This window comes from Prionailurus viverrinus, chromosome C1, assembly GCF_022837055.1.
Source record: "Prionailurus viverrinus isolate Anna chromosome C1, UM_Priviv_1.0, whole genome shotgun sequence".
NCBI lineage: Eukaryota > Metazoa > Chordata > Mammalia > Carnivora > Felidae > Prionailurus > Prionailurus viverrinus.
In genome coordinates this window covers 183,203,507-183,226,890 of record NC_062568.1, presented here as the reverse complement: position 1 = coordinate 183,226,890, position 23,384 = coordinate 183,203,507, and the positions used below count along the sequence as shown (strand labels likewise).

General features: G+C 42.7%; 1 protein-coding gene across 4 annotated transcripts in view; it reads left to right on the top strand.

Moving 5' to 3' along the window:
• Window positions 1-23,384, top strand: part of SMAP2 (small ArfGAP2) — a 54,807-nt gene that overhangs the window by 2,154 nt on the left and 29,269 nt on the right. The window contains exon 1 of one of the 4 annotated variants that reach the window (XM_047871468.1): window positions 4,081-4,606. The exons of 2 other annotated variants lie outside the window; for them this stretch is intronic. In XM_047871468.1, the coding sequence (XP_047727424.1) occupies window positions 4,504-4,606 (103 nt within the window). In that variant the 5' untranslated portion in view covers window positions 4,081-4,503. Of the gene's footprint in view, window positions 1-4,080; window positions 4,607-23,384 lie in introns of those variants that run through there. One more of the 4 variants, XM_047871466.1, reaches the window with a different exon arrangement.

Sequence of the window (23,384 nt, the reverse complement as noted above, 5' to 3'; positions counted from 1 at the left end):
CTCTGTTCCTCCCCTGCTCATGCTCTGTCTCTCAAAAATAAATAAGGATTAAAAAAAAATAGGTAGGTTATGCCATGGTAAACAAACAAAATTCAGTGGTTTGACAGAAAGAAGACTCATTTCTTGTTCATGCTACCTAGCTTCCTTTGTGTGTTGACAGAGGGCTCTTGCTTATTAGCCCCTCTGGAATTCAGGACTGAATGTTTACCTCCTCAGATTCATACGTTGAGATCCCAATGTGATGGTATTAGGAAGTGAGGCTTTTGGGAGGTGATTAGGTCATGAGGATGGAGCCCTCATAAATGGGATCAGTGCCCTTACAAAAGAGATCCCAGAGGGGTGCCTGGGTGGCTCAGTTGATTAAGTGACCGACTCTGGCAGGTCATGATCTCGCAGTCCACGAGTTTGAGCCCTGTGTCAGGCTCTGTGCTGACAGCTCAGAGCCTGGAGCCTGCTTCGGATTCTGTGTCTCCCTCTCTCTCTGTCCATCCCCCACACTCGCTCTGGCTCTCTCTGTCTCTTGAAAATAAATAAAAATGTTTAAAAATTTTTGTTAAATAAATAAATAAAAGAGATCCCAGAGAGCACTCGCAGCTTTTGCCACATGAGGATACAACAAGAAGTCACTGTCTATGAACCAGGAAGTGGGCTTTCAGCAGACATGAAATCTGTTGGTATGTTGATCTTGGACTTCCCAGTCTCCAGAACTGTGAGAAATATATTTATGTTGTTTATAAGCCACCCGATCTATGATATTCCATTATGGCATTCTGAACTGAGACAACCACCATCATGAAGGCTGATGGTTGCCATGCCAGGGGGAAAGAGAATCAGAGGAGTCTCAAAGCAGCAAATAAATGATTTGGACATGAAGTGACACATATCCTCTTTGCTCAAACTCGTTGGCCACAACCAACCATAAGAGAGCCAAGAAAGAAAATCCTACCATGAGCCCGGAAGGCAGAAAGCCAGAAATATTTAGTGAAGAGAATTAATTGTCTATCACTCACTTTGTGGCAAGAGCCGTTCCAAATATATTGCAGGCACGGGGTGCCTGGGTGGCTCAGTCAGTTAGGCATTGGACTTTGGCTCAGGTCATGATCTCAGGATTTGATCCCCGCATCGGGCTCTGAGCTGACAGCTCAGGGCCTGGAGCCTGCTTCAGATTCTGTGTCCCTCTCTCTCTCTCTCTCTCTGTCCCTCCCCCGCTTGTGCTCTCTCTCTCAAAAATAAATAAATAAATAAAACATTAAAAAATATATATTGCAGGCATTAGTTAAGCCTCATAACAATTCTGCGAAATAGGTCCTATTAATATTATTATCATTCCCATTTAATAGATGAAATAACTGAGGTACAGACAGGCTAAGTAACCTGATCAAAGTCACACAGACAGTAAACGGTGAAGCTGAAGATTTAAACCTACCCATTCTGGTCCTGTGGCCTGTGAGCTTAACCACCAGACTATGTAGTCTCTCACTAGATGGCAAATTTTGAGAAGTGCTGTCATAGATGATGGAGAGCCACTAAAGGATTTTTAAGCAAGAGGGTATGACTCAATCAGATTTGCTATTGAGAAAGCTCTCATTGAAATTGAAACTTAGGGTTAGACTAAGGCAGGACGGCTATTTGCATAGTGAAGGGATGGAGATGAGGAGGGATTGAGCTAAGATACATTTACAACAATTAACGGGATAATCTTGAGCTTCTGTTTCATCAACTTGAGCCTCTGTTTCATCATTTCTTGAACATGATTACGGTAATACCTACCTTAATGGGTTTTTCTGAGGATTATAAAAAAATAACATAAGCAAAACCTGGCACTACTATCTGGAATTACAGAGATCTACATTAAAAATCCCAGCTCTGCTACTCACTGGATGAGAGAGTTCATTATTCTAAGCCTCAGTTTGCTCGTTTATAAAACACATGTTAGGGGCGCCTGGGTGGCTCAGTCGGTTAAGCATCTCACTCTTGATTTCGGTTGGAGTCCTGATCTCGTGGTTTGTGAGTCTGAGCCCTGTGTTGGGCTCTGTGCTGACACTGTGGAGCCTGCTTGGGATCCTCTCTCCACCCCTCCCCTGCTCATGCTCTCTCTCTCTGTCCTACTCATGATAAATAAATACGACTTAAAATTTTTTTTCTTTAAATGTTTGTTTACTTTGGAGAGACAGAGTGCGAGCGGGGTGGGAGATAGAGCAAGGGAGACACAGAATCCAAAGTAGGCTTCAGGCTCTGAGACGTCAGCACAGAGCCTGATGCAGGGCTCTAACCCATGAACCAGGAGATCATGATCTGAGCTGAAATCCAATGCTGAACCGACTGAGCCACCTAAGGGCCCCAATAAACACAGATAAAAAAAACAAACACGTGTTGGGGTGCCTGGGTGGCTCAGTCAGTTAAGCATCTGACTTTGCTCAGATGTGACCTCACCTCTGGTAAGTTCAAGCCCCGCATCAGGCTCTGTGCTGACGGCTCAGAGCCTGGAGCCCATTTTGGATTCTGTGTCTCCGCCTCTCTTTTGCCCCTCTCCTACTCGCCCTCTGTCTCCCTCTCCCTCTCAAAAATACATAACATTAAAAAACCACATGTTAATGTCAGAAAAGTTAAATAAGTTGAAAAATTATTACAAGCTCATTCAGGTTGAGAAAATTAGCTTAATTAGCTTAGGAGAAAGGCAGAATTCCTTCCAGAGAAAGAACTGAGATTTTGTTTAGGAAAAAGTTATGTGTTTATGAAAGTCAAGTCTCCTAAGCACAAATAGAAGAGAAGAGAAGAGAAGAGGATTAGACAGCGAAGTAAATGTTTTTGTGGGTTTTTTTAAAATGTTCATTTATTTTTGAGAAAAAGAGCACAAACAGGGGAGGGGCAGAGAGAGAGGGAGACCCAGAATCTGAAGCAGGCTCCAGGCCCTGAGCAGTCAGTGCAGAGTCCCATGTGGGGCTTGAACTCATGAACTGTGAGATCATGACCTGAGCTCAAGTTGGATGCTTAACCAACTGAGCCATCCAGGCACCTGACAAGTAAATAGTTTTGATCAATAAATATAAAGTGTTGGTTTTCTACTGATGAGATGAAAGTTTTGAGGGAAGCCTGGGCTTGGGAGAAAGTAAAGAGATGGAGGAGAGGGTTTCACTAGAGAGAACTATGAGAATCTGGTCTTACCAGCTTCCCCAGTCCATTCTTCCCACCGCAGCCAGAGTGATCTTTTAAAACTACTAATTGGATCATGTTGTTCCCTTTCCCTTAGTCCAGTGCCTGATACTTAGAAGTTTCTCAGTAACAATTTGCTGAGTGAATGAATGAATGAAAACACTTGGCAGGTAGCAGGTGGATCCCTAAAGAAAGAGACTTTTGTGGAGAAGTTCTGTGTAGTGAGGGCGGTTAATAGTCATTTTAAGTAGTTCCCCATTTGTTTTGCTGTAATCACCCTTCCTCTCCACCACATCCCCCCAAATAACCTTCAGTGAAAGTCTGCTGCACAAAACAGCACTGTTTGGGGAGGATTTAAGAAATGAAAAAAAGTATCTAGGCAAACAATGTCCAAAGATGGCAGGAAATCTAATGAACAGGGGAACCCAGAATTCAGTGGGACCAGTGAGAGGTGACCAGAATCCTCTGAAAACGTGGGGGAAGATGTGCTGTCCCCCTTATGGTGGATTAGGGGCTTGGGCCCTCCATTTGGCTGTTGAAGAAAAGAATAAGCTGGACGACTTTGGAGTAGCCACAACCCTCAGGTTACATAAGAATGATAAATATTTAACTCATAGAGACGTTTGTTTTGAGGATTATATTGGGATAATTCATATAAAGCACTTAGCACAGAGCCTGGCACATAGTAAGAACTCAGCAAATGTTAATTGTTTCCCTTCTCTTTCTTCCACTCCCTCCACTAGCTTTCTGCCAGGCTCCATTCATTCTTTTCCAAGGACACTTAGGGGGCGTGCCCTGTCCTCTCTCCGCCCACCACAAGCTCCGCCCCTCACTTCTGCCTGGCTTGGTTCTTGAGAGGCGGAGCCAAGGAAAGAGCCCAGGGCGACGCGGTAAGGGCGGGGCGCATGCGCGGGCTGGGCTGGGTGGAGGTGGAGAGGAAGAGCTGCCGGAAGTAGGCGGCGGAGGTGGTGGCAGAGCAGGCGGCAGCTGCCAGGGAAACCGAGGCGCGGGACGCACGGCCCGCAGACAGGCAGGCCAGGCGGCGTCTCTGCGCGCCCAGGAGTGCCCCGTTTGCCTGGGCTGAGGGTCTCTAGTCCGGCAGCCTCCTCTGGACTCGGGCCTTTCCCTGAGCCCGCCAGGGGGCGCCGCACTGAGGGGGCTGCAGAGTGGGGGGCGGGCGCGGCTGACAAGAGAAGGGGGCGCCCGGCCCGGCCCGAGGGGGAGGGCTTTTCCCCCCGCTCAGGAGGTGCCCCTGGGCGGGGGACCCGGAGTCCTCACCTCCGAACTGAGGCAGGGGTTCCTGGGGGCGAGGAGGGCGCTTCGCCCTCTGCCCCCGCCGGCACCCTGGCCATGACGGGCAAGTCGGTGAAGGACGTGGATCGGTACCAGGCGGTCCTGGCCAACCTGCTGCTGGAGGAGGATAACAAGTTCTGTGCCGACTGCCAGTCCAAAGGTAGCGCATCCCTCCTGGCGGGCACGGGGTGTAGCTAGCCTCCGGCCGCGCCTGGGAGGTCGGCCTGTGTGGGGAGGGGGTTTCTGGAGCTTAGGCCGCCGAATCACGTTAAATGGTAAGGCGTGCTACTCTTACTGATGAGGCTGCCGCGTGTTCTGCGGCGCCGGGATGATGTGGGGAGAGGCTGCGAGGGCGAGTGTGAGTGCCTGGGAGGGCCGGTGATGATGGGGGTGGAAGTGGCGTGGTGTGTGCAGGTGAGAATGTCTGTATGTCAGGGCTCCGAAGGAGTTCTGGGCCGACTGTCATTTAGAGGCAGCCCAGAGCTCACCGCCTTCCACTTGCAAAGCTGGGGGCGGGGGGGGGGGGGGGTTGGGGAGGAGGAACTGCAGTGTGTGTGTGTGTGTGTGTGTGTGTGGAGACGGTGGGGGGGGGCGGAGAGGCAGAGAGCGGGGGAGGAAGAGAGGGAGGGAGGGGGAGGAGGGAAGTGACATGACGGTAGAAAAACTGTTTAAATAATTTTTTAAGGTGGTGATTGTTGCTGCCCGCTACTTGCGTAGCAGCTCCTTCTGTCATTTTACAGCCTTGCTGAACTCTGTCAGAGTGCATGGGTAGCTTTCTTTCTGGATATGTGAAGTGGGTACCTGCCTTATGCAGTGACACAGTGCGGATTTCTAGACAGCCTGGCCCTGGCCGTGGAGTGCGTTGGAGGCCTAATGTGTGTGTGTGTGTGTGTGTGTGTGTGTGTGTGTGTGGTGGCAGAAACTGGCACATTGTGGCTGAAGTGCAGGATCCTGTTTAGTCAGTGGAGAGAAGGAAGCAGTGGATGCATCAAATATGTTGTTCCATGATGCTTACCCTTCCAAAGGTGAAATGCGATCATTGTAAATGGGCAAAGCCATTTAGTCTTTGTTTTCTGTGTCCTCAAAGATTCATGATTTGATCCCATTAAAAATCAGTATGATAGGAAAGCTTGGTTATAAGTGAAAGCTTGGTTGTATGCACCCAAAATGTACAGATACGAGATTCTGTAAATATTTTGTTTCCTTATTTTCCTTCTGAATTCTTTGGAATACATGGAGAAGTTGGGAAAATACTTTTCCCTTTGGGGAGAAGGGGATAGTTCTATTTGGGGAGCTATTGTTAATTTGCTTCTGTTCATAATGCAGTGGATTTACCACAGTCCTTTGCCATATAGCATATTGGGCACACAGTATACAACAAAGATTCAAATGTATTTGTATTTATCAATATTGAGAAAGGAAGGACATGCCTAATTAATACCTTTAGGTAATTAACTTTTATTTTAGAAACATGAGGTTATGAAAGGAGAACAGGGACACATAGATTTAAATACCTAGTAGTATATTTTAATGCCCTCTGCTAATAGATAAATGGCATGTGCTCTTAGGAAAAAGGTCCCCAGACCTCTTTCCTGAATTTTTGCTGTAGCAAGAATTTGCTTTAAAAAGTATTTTAGAATCGGGGAGCCTGGGTGGCTCAGTTGATTGAGTGGTGGACTTCGGCTCAGGTCATGATCTCCCAGTTCATGGGTTTAAGACCCACATTAGGCTCTCTGCTATCAATGCAGAGCCAGCTTTGCATCCTCTCTTCCCCCTCTCTCACTGCCTTCCTCTGCTGGTGCTTTCTCTCTCGAAACATAAATAAACTTTAAAAAAAAAAGTATTTTAGAGTCAATTTATATTGAGTAGGTTAATTTCTTATAGTTGACTCTTGTTAAATCTTGTCCTAGATCTACTGGAAGATTCAGTTTAAAATTTAGGAGTGTATCTCCTGGCTTTACTCACATTCCCTTATGTCCTTAGTTGACAGATCTGGAGTCACAGTGAAGCAACCCACGAGAGTGAGCATTGCTACATTTGGGGAGTCAGATGCCATTTTGATGATTAGTACTGCTTTCAACCCCCCATTTCTCCTACTACTCATACTTACTCATATTCCAATGAAATATAGCATATGGAAGAGAGAGCTTGATTCATCACTTCTTTCCCCCAAACTTTCCACTACTCTTTCTTAATAGCATTACTGGGGATCAGGTAATGAAATACTAGTTAATTCTTAATGAGAACTAGTAACTACTGGCTTGTGAACTTTCTTAACTGCTATTAATGGTAGAATTCTGCCTCCTGAACTGATTTCTTATCACAAATTAGGTTCACATTTTGGCTTAGTGGCTTCAGTGACTTGGCCATTGTAGTAGACATGTAATGACAAGGTGTCAGTCATCTTTCTAATTTTTTAAAATGTTTATTTATTTTTGAAAGTGAGAGACAGAGTGCAAGCAGGTGAGGGGCAGAGAGAGAGGGAGACACAGAATCTGAAGCAGGCTCCAGGCTCTGAGCTGTCAGCACAGAGCCTGATGCGGGGCTCGAACTCAGACTGTGAGATCGTGACCTGAGCCAAAGTCGGATATTTAACTGACTGAGCCACCCAGGCGCCCCAAGTCATCTCTCAATTCAGTTAAATTACACATTGATGAAGCCTCAGTTTATCCATTTTGTGAATAATCTAGCTCCTTCCACTCTTTCAATCTTTGTCACTCATTTTCCTCCTCTTTCCTCATTTTGGTTTCCATAATGATCATGTAGACAACTACCGGGTCATGGAAGTTGACACTTCCATGGAAGTGTCCATGGAAGAGACACTTATATCAGGAGATTAAGTTACCTGTTAGCTCTGGTAAAAAAATACATGTAGTGGGAGGAGGTATTTAAAAACTATTGGGTTTGGAAAATGAGATTCAGATCTGAGTTTATTTGTCCCTATGTCTCATGTTGTTTCTTACTTAGAAATTGAGAGCTAACTATACAGAACTTGGTGAGTGATTACTAATCCATTAATATTAAATCACATAATATAGCCCTGGGCTGCAGACCTATGAGCAGGTATTTTTGTGATGTTCTAAAACAACCCTTTGGTAATGGCTCTTCTGTTTAAAATCTTATACTTGCTTAAGGGTGTTACTATCTTTAGATATGTAATGTGAACACCAGAGTAGAAAACAAGCATGTGTGTTCTTTACATAGTATGAGCTTTGTTGGTCCTGAGATTTTTAACTCTCTTGAACACAAGACTCACCAGTTTCTGGGACTTCTAAGGCACTGAAGTGATTCCTGTGTGGCAAAGGAAGCTGCTTTGTTACTACCTTTTAAAAAGTGCTTTGACTTACTTTTAGGTCCAAAGATATGGTTTCCTCCTCACCCAAGGATATTGTGACCTTTTGGGTAAATTTTTGGACTGATTTAAGTAGTGATAGAACAAAGGACAAGCTTACTAAAAATTCCAGATATGCCAATGGTAGCTCTACTCAGTTGAGGCTGGGTCCCATTTTTGGATAGAACCTTGTGGGGTTGTACTAGTCCAAGGCTTAATCTTAACTCTGTAGTTCCATAGTCAGTGGCCCTGGAATGACTCCTACTAATCAACCTCTTCAGAGACTGGTTTAAACTAGACACTATCTTACTTACCATGTAAGGATCTTTGTCATGACCTGAATACCTGTTTCCACTAATGGGACGTTATTCTCTCAGTATCAAATTTTTTAAAAAAATTAAGAGCTTTTTAATGAGCAGAGAATTAAAATGGAAGAGATTTGATGGTCTTGTGGAATATTTACTACAGACTGTGAAATACCACATGGAATTCTGGAGTTTGACAGAAACTTTGTAATATTTGGTACTTTCCCCTTCTGCTGCATCCTGTCTCTGAAATGTTTTACCTTGAATTACCTAACCATTGCTTCTGTTCCAGTTTCCATTATATGTTCTTAAATTTATTTTATTTTTAAAATTTTGTGTTTTTGTGAGAGAAAGAGAGTGTAAGCGGGGAAGAGGGGCAGAGGGAGAAAGAGAATCTTAAGCAGGCTCCACGCTCAACGTGGAGCCCAACTCAGGGCTCCATCCCACAACCCTGGGATCATGACCTGAGCTGAAATTGAGAGTTGGAAGCTCAACCGACCGAGCCACCCAGAAGCCCCTATACTTTTAAATTTAAGAGATATCACTGTCCTGTGGTTCAAAATGTAAAAGCTTCAAAGGCAAATATGTACAAGAAAAAGTTGTATTCTTCGATCCAACTACTAACTAGGCCCAACCCTGGTTAGCTTCTGAGATCAGACTAGATCCAGGTGCATTCAGGGTGGTGTGGCCGTAGACAGAAAAAGTTGTATTCGAATTCCTGATCCCTTGGGGCACCTGGGGTGGGGGGGAGGTTCAGCCAGTTAAGCACTGACTTTGGCTCAGATCATGATCTGGTGGTTCATGAGTTCTAGCCCCACGTTGGGCTCTGTGCTGACAGCTCAGAACCTGGAGCCTGCTTCAGATTCTGTGTCTCCCTCTATCTGTGCCCCTCCCCTGCTCATGTTCTGTCTGTCTCCATCTCTCAAAAATAAATAAATGTTTAAAAAATGAAAAATAAATAATCCCTGATCCTTTAGCCACCATTTTCCCTTCCTCGAAGTAACCACTTTTGATAATACCTTATGTGATTTTTGAGAGATGATATATACACAAACAACTACTTTTTTGAAAGTTTACTTCTTTTAGTAATCTCTGTACCCAGTGTGGGGCTTGAACCTACGACCCCAAGATCAAGAGTCACAAGCTCCTCTGACGGAGCCAGCCAAGCACCCTACAAGCAACTACATTTAATTATATGCTTTTTCAGAGCTTTCACGCAGGGAGTAATATTACAGTTCATTTTCAATCAGTAGTATAATATGGACAGCATGCAGGTGCTCTGTCCGTGCACATTCAGGAGCTTCTTCATTCTCTCCAGGTGTTTTCTAAGGTGATACCTAGGATATTTTGATTAAGTTCAAAGATATGCCTAAGTGATTTGGAAACATCTGCTCTTGTTGAAGTCATTTTAGAAAATGTCCTAGGTCTGTCCATAGCACATATTTACCACATTTCAGGTGGTAAAGAAGTATAGGAATGGAAGGGGCCGCAGACTTGATGTTGAAACATCCAATTAAACTCCTTCACTCTTATTTTAGCTTTGTGGCCTTCAGCACTGCCCTGAATTTTCCTCATTTGAAAAATGAAAGTGCCTGGTAAAATAAATGTTCCACAAATGTAAGCATCACTTGCTATCACCATTGCTGGTCTGATTGATGCGGCCTTGGTTTTAGTTGTTTCACTTTCTGATTTTATGCCCTTAAATACTCTGGTGACTGGAAGCCATGGTTAGAATGACTCACTCAATAATTCCCTAGTCTTTAAGCCAAAACCATTTCCTATATATGGGGGTTCTGGCATTTTTGCAAATGTACTTTATGGTACCCTTGAGGATGGTCTCGGAATTTTTCCTCACTCTTCAAAATTGTATGAAAGATTAGACCAGGGAACTTTACGTAGAGATTTTCTAAAGTAGTCCTAAATTTTAACTCCAGTAAATTAATTTCTGGCTTTGCTTTATATTTGTTTTGTGTTGATAGTTAAGTCATTGCTTGTTAAGTAGCATTTTTTAGAACATGAACTTTCCTATCAGTTTTTAACTATTTTACCTATATTTGTGACACCTTTTGAGAGGTTAAAAAAATTCCATCAAATCTAGACAACAGAAGAAGTTTTGTGTCCATCTCTAGTTGTTAAACACTCTTCTCCGGCCAAGATCAAATAAGTTTCTGGGTTTTTACAGCAAATGCACCTTAACTCTAACAGTCATGGCTGGGTTGACACAGTTACACTGAAAGTAATTTATCAAAATCCTCATTAGACTGTCTTTTAATATCAACTTGTTAAGCCTGTTCCCTGGGAGATGCTTTCCTATTTGTTCTCCTTGTCCTTTAAATAACATTCGGAGGCAGTGGGATAGGGTACAAAATACCTTATCATTTAGGCGGAACTCTGCAAACCTCAAATCCACACCATATATATTCTTTCTGAAAATATTTCTAAGCACTTACTTTGCGTCAGACACTGTACCAGGATATGTGGTAGATTCAGAGCTAGGGCCTTTGGTCTGAAGGATTACACAGTTGAATGGGGAAGCAGATGTGTAAACTGATAATGATGCAATGTAGTATTATCATGATGGCACTGTGTGCAGGGAGAAAGGAAAGACTGGAGAAAGCAAACAAGTCCGCCTCAGGAAGTCATGACTTCAAAGGCTGTGTAGGCTGTGTCTTGAATGATAAGCATGACTTTGCTAGGTGAATTTAGGGGACTTTGCATTCTAAGCAGAGGAAAATGGAATGTGCAAAGCTTCCAAAGTAGGGTGTGTGTGTGTGTGTGTGTGTGTGTGTGTGTGTGTGTGTGAGAGAGAGAGAGAGAGAGAGAGAGAGAGAGAGAGAGAGAGTGATTCTCTAGTATATTTTGACTACATGTTGGGGAGTGGCAAGGGATAAAGGTTTTGACAGGTAGTCAGGGGCCAATAAGGTTAAAATCCTAGCCCTGTAGTTGATTTGGTGTATAGTATTGAGATTATGGATATGCTTTAGACCCTCTGCTGTGTAAGAAGCCCATACTATTGGAAGTCTACCTGCTACTCAAATGGAATAATAAGTATTGCAGACATGAAATGTTTTCTAATTGATGAGTAGTAAGAAAGGTCTCAATATTGTGCCCACAAGATCAATATGGAAGTGTGCCTTCACGAGTACATTAAATGATCTTAGAAAAGTCTAGTGAAATGCCAGCAGTAGATATGATGTCATTTCTGGAGTTGACGACGTTGATTTTGAGGCTGAGCATGCTTAGATACTCAAGCGGTTTAAGAGTGCTGAATATTTGATGTGTGCTCTTGGTTGCTGAGTGCTTAGGAGGTGTAAGCAGGTAGCTTGCAGCCTGATCTCTCAGTGCACTTTTCAGCAAACATATTGCTTTCCAATAAACCAGCAAATTACTTTCTTTCTGCATTTTTCATCTGATGTCATTATGATATGTAGGTGGCAGCTTTCTTGGGCACAGTTGTCTATATAACTGTTCACCACATGAGTCATTGTCTGTTCCTATTCTTCTGCCTGAAAATTCCCTCTTGGAAATGATGTCATGCAGTTGGTGACTGCAACACTTTACTCATTATGCACATTGCAGTTGGCTCTGTATGTTATGTTGATGGAACCTACCTATGCCATAGACACGGGATAAAGTGACTTGTTCAATGGACTCAGACTTGATTCCTTCAAATGATATTCCCCCGTAATAAAGACGCCAAGAAAGAATCTGCATAACGCACACACATGTGTTACATTCTGAGCATACAGTGCCTAACTTCTGTTATTGTGTCTGCTTAAATCCTTATCACAGTTGTACTTCTGTTTGAGCAAGTGGCCAGTTTATGTAGATACTAATTTTGAAGAAGTTCTGTATTGGCCCTGGAATGTGACAGTTCAGCTTACCACACTGAAAAGGTAGGAACCAATCTATGTAGAGTAGAACACTTTAAAGTTAATTCACTTTTACCAAATTCCTCTATTGTTAAAGAAATATTCCTATATTGATACATTTTAAAAAATTATAATGTGCCACAATTAACATGTCCACTAGAATGTAATTTCTACAGGGGCAGGCATAGATGTAGCTCTTAGTAAATATTTGTTTGAATGAATGAATTGATCTTGTCATTATAAATCCTTTGTTTCTTATTAGAAGAAATCTTTTACAGATTATCTGAATAGTTGTTTAATTCTTAAGAAAGTTAAGTTTTAAAATATATTTTAAAGTCCGGGACCTGTCAGGGAAACAGAAACCACTGTAGGTAGTACAAGCAGAGGGGATCTAACATACGTAATAGTAACATACATAATGGATGATATAAAAGGTTAGCAAGTAAATGGGCTGGTGAGGCAACCCAGATATTAGCAACACCTGGGAGCTACTGTGCCCCTAAGGAAATGAGAAGGTGCTCGTGTCACCAAAGGCCGGAAGTCTGAGCTATCTGGCGTAAGCTAGACGCACAGAAAGCAAAGCTGTGTGGTGCAGCTGGAACTGTGACCCCGTAAGAGAGCATTACCCTGGCTTCCCTCTTCCTCCTCCCTCTTACCCTCATCGGTGCCTCCCATTGATGGAACTTACCCAGAAATCGGTTGGCAAGGGAGCCTGGGAGATGTAGGTCCCACTGACAGAGTGGAGCAGGGGTAGGATCCAAGTGGAAACAGGCAAGGCACAGGGGCACTTAAAAAAAATCTCCAAGATGTTATTCTTTCTCTTTATAGGTAAATAGTTGAGTTACTTTGGACAAGAGATAAGTGTTTTCAGGCAGATACGACCTTGTGTGCTTCTAAAGAATCTTAACGGTTGCTGAAAAAATAATTAGTCCCAGGAAGTAACGTAACAACTCAGTTATTGAGCTGGCATCCTATATAATTAGGATGTGTGACCAGGAAAATTGGCTTCTGTTGAATCTGTATTTCGCTATTTTTCGCTCTAGGAGCAGTTTATCAGTTTGGGTACTCAGAAAATAAGTTCCCACCCTGTCGATCCTGGGAAGTGTTGGGCATGATTGTGTGTGTGTGTATGTGTGTGTGTGTGTGTGTGTGTGTGTGTGTGTGTGTGTATATACATACACTAAGCTTGTCTCATCTACAACTGAAAGACTTGAGTCAATAACACGTAAGATGTACAAAGAAAGTTTTAAGGATTTCAGCCTTCTAACATGGTGCAGATGAGACTTTCCTTGACAGTTAAAGTAATTGCAGTGGAGCTAATTTTCCTTGTGCTACACATCATTTTAACTAGTGTTATTGGTTCGTCTGGGGTTTTCCCCCCACAGCTTCAGATAGGTTAGCACTGGGGGAGGGAGGTGAGATCACCTGATCCACTTTCTTCTATGCTGGACCTGAAAAGTATTTTTTGTCTTCTAAGGAAGGTTGCCGCTGTTCCATTTAAAGGCAGAGCTTTCCAAGGTACTGCTAGTAGTTTTCTTCTTGATTATAAAATGTTTAATGAGTTACAAGATAGAAGTTTGGCACTTTCTAGAAGGGCTTTTTTTGTCAATCAGGTCACCTGCCTTTGGGCCCCTGCTACATTAATGGAATTGGTGGAACTAGGCCAGCAAAGGTTTTCAGTAGAGTGTGAGTATATTTCTCTTCAGGCTGTTATTTTCCGCAGAGGCGACGGGGTAAGGGACTCTGAGTAAAGTTACCATCTATAAAAATTGCAGATTTCATTGTTCTTCTCTTTCCTCCCAAAATTAATTTCCTCTTGGCAGGTACAATTCACAGATGTAATTAAAGTGTAATTTGGTATTCTAAAAAGCGTATCAGACTGCTTCCCAAAGTACCAGTTCTTTTCAGCCAGTCCATTTCGAGGTACATCTATGCATTTTTTGAAGCCTCATGTTTAATAGTTACAACATTTTGCTACTGTATTTGACTCTTCCATTTTCCAAACTTTCTCCTTCCCTACCCCACTCTTCTGGCTCCCGTATTTCCCCACAGGCTTTGTGGATGCTGGTCCATTGATGGCTGAACTGCAGGTCCCTTCCCAGTGGAAAACCCCAGAGATGAGCCAAATCTACCTTCAGCTGTGGCCATCCATCAGTGTAAGGTTGCCTGGCGGTTGTCTTCAGTTTGTCCAGCACTCCTCTCCCTTGCTCCCCCTCCCCCCATCCTCCCTCGTGTGTGGCTGAAACTTGCCCTGGAATCCCGCCTTTGTAACATGTCACTGGGTAGTAATAAGACTTTAATATCGCTGCTGCTTTTCGTTTTCCAGTAATGTTAAATAGTTCTCTGACTGTTTTTGTTGACCATAGCCCTCTTTTCCCCACCCAGTTTGTATATTTCTTATGGGTATTCTGGTTTGCTTTTGAATGCATATAGGATATGGTTTATTTAGAAAGTATTGGATTTCATAAGCCCAACTGGAGAATACTTTGTTGATTTTTTTTTCTTAATTTCAAGTCAGAACTTTCAAAAAGAAATTTCTTAATCTGAAAGACTTAGAACTGGATCCCTCAGGCACCATTTCATTTCTCCTCACCCAAAAAACAAATGTGTAATGTTCTCATTTTATGATGCGTTGAAAATAATAAAGCAAATACAGGAGTAAGGGAGGCCTACTCTCAGCTCCAGCTCATAAGCCTGGCCTACCGTAATGATTTGAGAAAATAGAGCACCTTCTCTTTTCCTTTTTTTTTTTTTTTTTTTTAAATTAGCATGCTGTCTTTCACAGCTAGTGATGGGAAGACCATAAAATCCCCAAGCCTTTACTGGGGCCGCCTAGCTTACTTCTTTAAGGCCTGCACATTAATCCTGCAACGTAACTTACTGAAGTACACTCAAAGTTAATTTTATTAAGCTTCTTCCTCTTTCCTTGCCTTACTGGAAGTCCCCCAATGTGTAGATTTAGAAATGAATTCTCTAGAACTTCAAGCCTTGAGTTAAACATTTTGTCTTAATATTGTTCAGATGGTTGCTTTTCTTCTTCTGCCTTCAAAAAATAATTTGTTACAGAATTTTCTGTGTGAACTGGTAACGTCTTATGCTGCAATCTAAAGATCCTGAAGGAGAGGGTGTCAGTGTCTTCTTGCTGATACTTTCCCACTTGCCTTATAATTGACACAAGCTCTTCGATGAATAATAGGAAGGACATTCCGTGCTCTTACCATGACGCTTTTGTTCAAAGTAGCGATAAGCAGCGGTTAGTGGAAACCAGTTTAAGTGTGGCAGCTGATTTGAGAAAGAAAGAGTGAAAAAGATTCAGGCTCTTCTGCTATGTTGAAAGCATTTGTATTGAAAGAACAGCTGTTTGAAACTGGGGGCCCTGTCTCTCTGAAGGTAGGCCTGAGGAGTTTGGTTAGAGGAACTGTCTTAGACTAGAGGAGAATTGTGAGAAAAACTTTCCTGTAGTGTGAGTGCTGTGTGAACGTCCCAGCTTGTATGTGAGAGAAGGAAAAATCATTCAATGCAGCATTGGAAGGAAGATTCCAGAGCAGTTCCTCTGAGCTTTCTGACTAGGTTCTGAAGCTGGTTTGTCTGATACGAGTGACTCAAATCAAAGGCCCATATTGTGGGCAGAGTAAAAATAGGGCTCAGTTTCATTAGACTTCTTTTTTTCTTTTTTAATTTTTTTAATGTTTATTCACTTTTTTGAGAGACAGAGAGCGTGAGTAGGGGAGGGGCAGAGAGAGAAGGAGACACAGAATCTGAATCAGGTTCCAGGCTCTGAGCCATCAGCACAGAGCCCAATGCACGGCTCAAACCCACAAACTGTGAGATCATGACCTGAGCTGAAGTCGGATGCTTAACCAACCGAACCATCCAGACGCCCCTCATTAGACTTCTTAATGCATGTAAGGAAAAGAAAAAATTCATCACCATACACCAATTATTTTTTGTATTGTGGGATACTGGGGAGTGGGGAAGCAGGAAGGTCCTTATGCCTATTAAACATCTTTAAATGTTATTTTCTTTAAAAAACAAACTTTATTTTTTTTCTGCTTTTGAAAATTACTCATATTTGTGAAAAAAATGATTGGGAAGTATGAAAAAGGGTAATGATGCAGAAGATATTTCACATAATCCCTATCACCCGTTGTTTTATTTGAAATTATTCCATAATAATTTTATATCATTGTTTTGCTCAACACTTATCATAAGCGTATTTCATGACATTAAAAACATTTAGGTACCTTTACTGTATTCCATCATTTGAATATGTCATTGTTTATTTAATTCTTGCCCAATTGTTGAACATTTGGGTTTTTAGTTATTCAGTATTATAAATAATGGTATAATGTAAATTTTTGTGTTGTTGTTAGACTCATGGGTTATTTGTGTGTTCAGAGTTGAGTGGTCACGTGGGCCCTCTAATTTTAAAATGTTGTCAGGGAGTCCTCTGGGCTGAGCCCATGCAGAGATGGCCTTGCTGTGGGGTTGTCATTGTGAACTGCTTCACTGCAGTAGACATCTGTTGAAGTGAGGAGTGGAGAGCTGCAGAGAATCCTGGCTTAACCATAAAGAACAAATTTATGGGACATGATCACAGCAAGATGGGCCAAGATACATTCTTTTTTTTTTTTTTAAGTTTTATTTATTTATTTTGAGAGAGAGAGCACACACGCAAGCAGGAGAGGGGCAGAGAGAGAGAGAGAGAGAGGAAAAGAGAGAATCCCAAGCAGGCTCCTCACTGTCAATGTGGAGCTTGACTCAGAGGTCGAACTCACAAACCATGAGATTATGACCTGAGCCAAAACCAAGAGTTGGATACTTAACTGAGCCACCCAGGTGCCCCCCAAGATACATTCTTATTTTATGCATAGTCTTCCACATTATATGCTTGATATATGGACATGTTGTTGTTCATTGATGAGCATCTTTTGTTGTTCATACAGTCCTCCTTCACTTAACCAGTCTACTGGGAAGGTAGATTAGAAGTCCTCCATTGGTAGAAAGGGGGTAATACTGCTGCATTTTTTGTTTGTTTTGCGGTAGATTTTTTTGGTTCTGTTTTAAGAGCTTTCCTTGGACTGTAAATTCCACAAGGACAGGGACTGTGTGTTCCATGTATGTCTGTATACCTAATGCACAGCATCTGGTGCACATTGTCCACGTCTCCATCATGAATGCTATTATTCTATTAATGTGTGTTCAGATCATATTCTTTTTTTGTTTTGTTTTCTGAAAGTCATCCTCATGCTGTTAACTCTGATGTTTGAAGACCTGTGACAGCCCAGGAAGCCGAGCAGGTGAATTTCGTGGTTGCTTTATTGTGGTTACTTCTTTGCGCCATCTCCTTTTTGTGCTCTGGCATCTGTGCCGCCCTGAAAGAGGGAGCCAGTCACGAAGCCAGTACTCTGCCCTCTCAGTGGGAGGTTTTCGTGTGACACATCATCTTGGGAGAAATGTAGCATGGGGTGTGAAACAGGAGGGTGAAAAAGCACTCCTTTAGCCTTTTTGTGGGAAGGGAGTAAATGTTTAGACACTGCTCTCAGGTGCTACAGAAATTAATAATAACCTTGCAGCAGTTTTAGAAGCTCTTCTTGTACCCACTGGAACAGGTTTACTTAATTTGGAGAACCCTGCTTTAGCTGTTTTGAAGCTGCGATTTTTACTCCTAGAGGCCTGCCCTGGGTTCCTCTACACACTGTTCCTTTTGCAGGATCTTTCTGTCCACACCGTTGACATTTGCCTCACCCCATTGCCCCACACTTTCTGACCCGTATCTCATTATGCCCAATTCTGAAACAGCGAGTTTTGAAACATGGTAGTGAGTGTTTTCTTTTTGAAAGGGCAAATCTCTACCTTTTGCTCTCCTCCCTTAAGCCAGGACTGTTTAGATGACTAACATTCACCTTGCCACTGGGCTGTCTGTACTTTGATCCCAGAATTCATTTCTAGTATGCTGTTTGTTTGAAAATGAAAGTTCTCTAGCTTGTTTGGATACAACTGTGATTCAGTTAAACTGGACCTGATTTTCTGTCTGTTTGCCATTGGTTGGGGATCCACTGATGTGTTAGGAAAGCTGCTGCACACCATTGCAGAGAGAAGGCCATATGTCATGGTCTTACACAAGGGTTTGTTTGTTGACTCAGATTTTGTGTAAAGCCTCCTTCTGGGTGAAAGGCACGAGCTTCCCTTCAAATAATGGAAAGGCATATTCTGCCTGGCCACTTGTTCTGGAGCCCTGGTATGTTCCACTCTTCTCCACTTTTGGGCTTCTTTTGAGGAAGAGGAATGTGGGTAGGAAGAGGTGTGAATAAGCCTTCACACACAATCTCAGTTGTTGGGCATCCCAGTAGCAGAGAGTGAATTGTATGTTGTAATAGAAAAGAACATCTAAAGAACAGGGTATCAGTTTAGCAACCATTATTGAGCATCTATGTGTAACACACTTTTGGGGGTATAGAAAGATGATTCTGGCTCCAGCCCAGCTGGTGATTTCTTCTATGAAGTTGGGTAAATGACTTGACCTCTCTGGGTCTTGGTTTCTCCATCTGTGCTTGGACTAGACAATCCTTATGGTTCTTTCTGTACTTAATGTTTATCTGTTTGTTACAGAACAAGAGAAAAGACTTTTTCACAGAATTGATATATTCTTAAATCTCACGTGCTTCAGACTAAATGGCCTAGAAATAATTCCTGTAGAGAAGAACTTCTCAATATCAGCCCTATTGATATTTTGGCTACTTCTTTGTTGAGAGATTGTCCTGTGCCTTGTAGGATGTTTACCAGCTTCCCTGGCCTTGCCCACTAGATGCCAGTCATGACAGTCCCCAACCCCTGCCAATCGTGACAACTAAAAATGTCTCCAGACATTGACATTGCCTCTTGGGGAAGTTGCTACAGTTGAGAAGCACTGCTCTAGAGGGCAAAGAGTGGTACTGTTTGAATGTGGGCTATTCTTTCTTTTTTTTTAATTTTATTTTTTATTTTTTAAAATTTACATCTAAATTAGTTAGCATACAGTGCAACAATGATTTCAGGAGTAGATTCCTTAGTGCCCCTTACCCATTTAGCCCATCCTCCCTCCCCCAACCCCTCCAGTCACCCTCAGTTCTCCATATTTATGAGTCTCTTCTGTTTTGTCCCCCTCCCTGTTTTTATATTATTTTTGTTTCCCTTCCCTTATGTTCATCTGTTTTGTCTTTTAAAGTCCTCATATGAGTGAAGGCATATGAGTTTTGTCTTTCTCTGACTGACTAATTTCACTTAGCATAATACCCTCCAGTTCCATCCACGTAGTTGCAAATGGCAAGATTTCATTCTTTTTGATTGCCGAGTAATACTCCATTGTATATATGTATAACACGTTTTCTTTATCCATTTATCCATCCATGGACATTTGGGCTCTTTCCATACTTTGGCTATTGTTGATAGTGCTGCTATAAACATGGGGGCGCATGTGTCCCTTTGAAACAGCACACCTATATCCCGTGGATAAATGCCTAGTAGTGCAATTGCTGGGTCATAGGGTAGTTCTATTTTTAGTTTTTTTTTTTTAATTTTTTTTTCAACGTTTTTATTTATTTTTGGGACAGAGAGAGACAGAGCATGAATGGGGGAGGGGCAGAGAGAGAGGGAGACACAGAAGTGGAAACAGGCTCCAGGCTCCGAGCCATCAGCCCAGAGCCTGACGCGGGGCTTGAACTCACGGACCGCGAGATCGTGACCTGGCTGAAGTTGGACGCTTAACCGACTGCGCCACCCAGGCGCCCCCTATTTTTAGTTTTTTGAGGAACCTCCATATTGTTTTCCAGAGTGGCTGCACCAGCTTGCATTCCCACCAACAATGCAAAAGAGATCCTCTTTCTTTGCATCCTCGCCAACATCTGTAGTTGCCTGAGTTGTTTATGTTAGCCATTCTGACAGGTGTGAGGTGGTGTCTCATTGTGGTTTTGATTTTATTTCCCTGTTGATGAGTGATGTGGAGTATTTTTTCATGTGTCGCTTGGCCATCTGGATGTCTTCTTTGGAGAAGTGTCTATTCATGTCTTTTGCCCATTTTTTCACTGGATTATTTGTTTTTTGGGTGTTGAGTTTAGGAAGTTCTTTATAGATTTTGGATACTAACCCTTTATCTGATATGTCATTTGCAAATATCTTCTCCCATTCTGTCGGTTGCCTTTTAGTTTTGCTGATTGTTTCCTTCACTGTGCAGAAGCTTTTTATTTTGAGGAGGTCCCAGTAGTTCATTGAATGTGGGCTATTCTTAATATCTATTTTCATTTTGTTCCTCTTCTGCTTATTACCTATCCTGGGGATGGTGAATGAAGAGCAACCTCATTGGTCAAGAGCTATATCACTCTTCTTTAGCTACTAAAGAAATTCTTCCAAAGAAGAAGAAATATGCATTTCCCAGCCAGTGGGCTCGGTTTGGATCTTCAGAATTATTTTTAGAATATGAGTAGATACTGTTTGTTGCAAAGAGGAAGTTAAGGCTTTAACCTGAAACAACCTAAAAAATGTAAAGAAGTAAGTGTCCCCAGGGAGTGAAGACTGTGACTTCTAGTGGATCAAGTTAGCTGTTGCTGCCTAAAGTGAGGTCATGAGTGATAGTTTAATCATAATATCAAGTGTTGAAATATCAGGTCCACCTGGGAGACTTTGGGGTTTGTTTGTTTGTTTGTTTGTTTAAGATTTTATTTTTTATTATTATTTTTTTTAATGTTTATTTATTTTTGAGAGAGAGAGAGAGAGACAGAGCACGGGTGGGGGAGGAGCAGAGAGAGGGGGAGACACAGAATCCGAAGCAGACTCCAGGCTCCGAACTGTGAGCACAGAGCCCGATGCGGGGCTCAAACCCACAAACCATGAGACCATGACCTGAGCTGAAGTTGGATGCTTAACCAACAGAGCCACCCAGGCGCCCCATTAAGATTTTATTTTTAAGTCATCTCTATACCCACCATGGGGCTTGAACTTACAACCCTGAGATTGAAAGTCCAGTGCTCTGCTGACTGAGCCAGCCAGGCACCCCCACCTTGCAGACTTTGAAATGATTGCCTAGCTGTTAGCTCAGCCATCCCTCCCCTACATACCTCCTCCCCACCTCCTCCCTCACACCAATGAGGTAGTGATTGAAATGTACTAGTTCCCTTATGAGACCTAATTTTAATACTTGTTATTTTTGCTATAATATGTTGGGTTTTGGTTGAATGATTTTGCATTTGCCCCCAGTGCCATCTTTTCCTCATTTCTTATAAATCTACAGTCTTGACTAGGTTGGGTACAGAATGATGCTGTTGGCTGACTGGGGTAGAGTGTGTTTTGTGACCATCCTCACTGGGATGCTGTGGGATCCCAAAGCCATGATTTAAATGCGTAAGCCTGTGTTGGTCCCTATCCCTCGGTCCTGGCAGGCTCTATGTTCCATCCCAGCTGAGCTTTTGCTGGAGTAATTGCCCACATAGAGCCTTCAAGCCAAACAATTGTTCGTACTGAGATAGTCTCACTGTTTAGCTCCTAATGAAACAATCTCCTTCCTGCCCCCAATGAAAGCAGCTATTTTTTATTTCCTCCCTCCCTTTTTGGAGACGCTGTATCTCAGCCCCCACTCTTCTATCGTATTCATAAATGCTTTAAGCAGGGTCTTTGTGCAGAGGAAATTGGCTAGAGCCAAAATATCATGGGCTAACTAGGAGACAAAGAGCAGTAAGGACACCCTTTCCCCAACTTTCTGTGTAGGATATTTAAATTACCTTTGTGTGATTTTTCTGAGTAATAAGTGATTTAAACCTCAAGTCCACATAAGAAAAATACTAGGTTTTTTAACAGTATACTAAATTGGGCCATTGTTACCTAAAGGAGCTCACAGAAATAACCAAAACTAAAAATAAAACTGAACCACAAAACAACCATAGATGAGTGCCACAGGACAACAATAAGATGCTGTGGGAATCAGGGCAGGAAGGAGAAGAGGCTCGATTGGGAAAATGGATGGAGCAAGATTTTCATAAAATGATGTTTTGTAAGTACAAGTAATAGCCCAGATACAGCTATTTGTGAGAGATCTTAAGTTGATCAGAAAGTATGAGTAATCCAGTTTTCCTTATGACCAAACTTTAGAATCTCCAGAATATGAATTCAGGGAGAGAATCCCAGGGAACTCCAGTGTGTCCTGCTTCTCTTTCCCACTTTGGGTAGCTTCTTCTGGATTATCGGTGCTTTCACGTGTTGCCACGTCTACTCTAAAGCTCTGGCTCACATAGAGACACAGTCACTTCCTCTCATTCTTTCCCCTTAGCCCTCTTAAGACTGTTTGGAACTTTGGGGTGCCTGGGTGGCTCAGTCAGTGAAGCATCTGACTCTTGATTTGGCTCAGCTCATTATCTCATTCATAGTGGTGAGATTGAGCCCTGCTCCAGCCTGCTTAAGATTTATTTTCTCCCTCTCTCTCTCTCTCTCTCTCTCTCCCTCTCTCCCTCCCTCCCTCTCCCTCCCTCTCTCCCTCCCTCTCTCCCTCCCTCCCTCTCCCTCCCTCTCCCTCCTTCTCCCTCCCTCTCCCTCTCCCTCTCCCTCTCCCTCTCCCTCTCCCTCTCCGTCTCCCTCTCCCTCTCCCTCTCCGTCTCCCTCTCCCTCTCCCTCTCCGTCTCCCTCTCCCTCTTCCTCTCCCTCTCCCTTTCAAAAAAGAAAAGAAAAAAAAGACTGTTTAGAACTTTGAGTACAAAGGGAGAATAAAAAAGGGACTTTCTTAGAAAATATATACGAAACTAAAAAATAGTCGCCCTTTCAAAGTTTAATTGCTGATCCTACCTTGGCTTGTTTCTAGTCCCTGTTCTGCTTCCCAATTCTGAGGTCTCTGTGCCTTAGCTTTATGGGACCAGCTTCTTGATTACCTTGCTTGATTTCTTTTTGCTCAGCACCAGGCTCTCCTCCATGTGAAAGGTGCTGTCTAAGGACCCACCACGCAGGAGTTTATGCTCTAGAGAACTTGACCTAGAGGTAAAAGCCAAAGTAGCCTTGTGCTGTTGCTCACTTAGGGCTCTTTTACTCATTTCTTAGTAGATAGGCATCCAGGCCTCTTCCTGAGGTTGTTGACATAGGAGACCTCATCCTCCGGGTTAAATTCAACATTCTCCAGAAAGAGTGGGGCTTTCCACTTGGAGGCCCAGCAGCATATGCCACAACTTGTACTGCTTTCTCAGGGAGCATTTATTTAACAAGAACTGTGTACACACTGGGTTTTTTTTTTTTTTAGAAGGGAAACTTTTATTTGGCTGCATGAAATTTAAAAACAGTTAAATACAAAAGCACATTCTTTTCTTCCTTTCTTTCTTCTTCATCTTTTTCTTCTTTTTAAAAAAAATTTTTATTTATTTTTGAAGGAGAGAGAGAGATCGAGTGCGAGCGGGAGAGGGACAGAGAGCACGAGAGGCA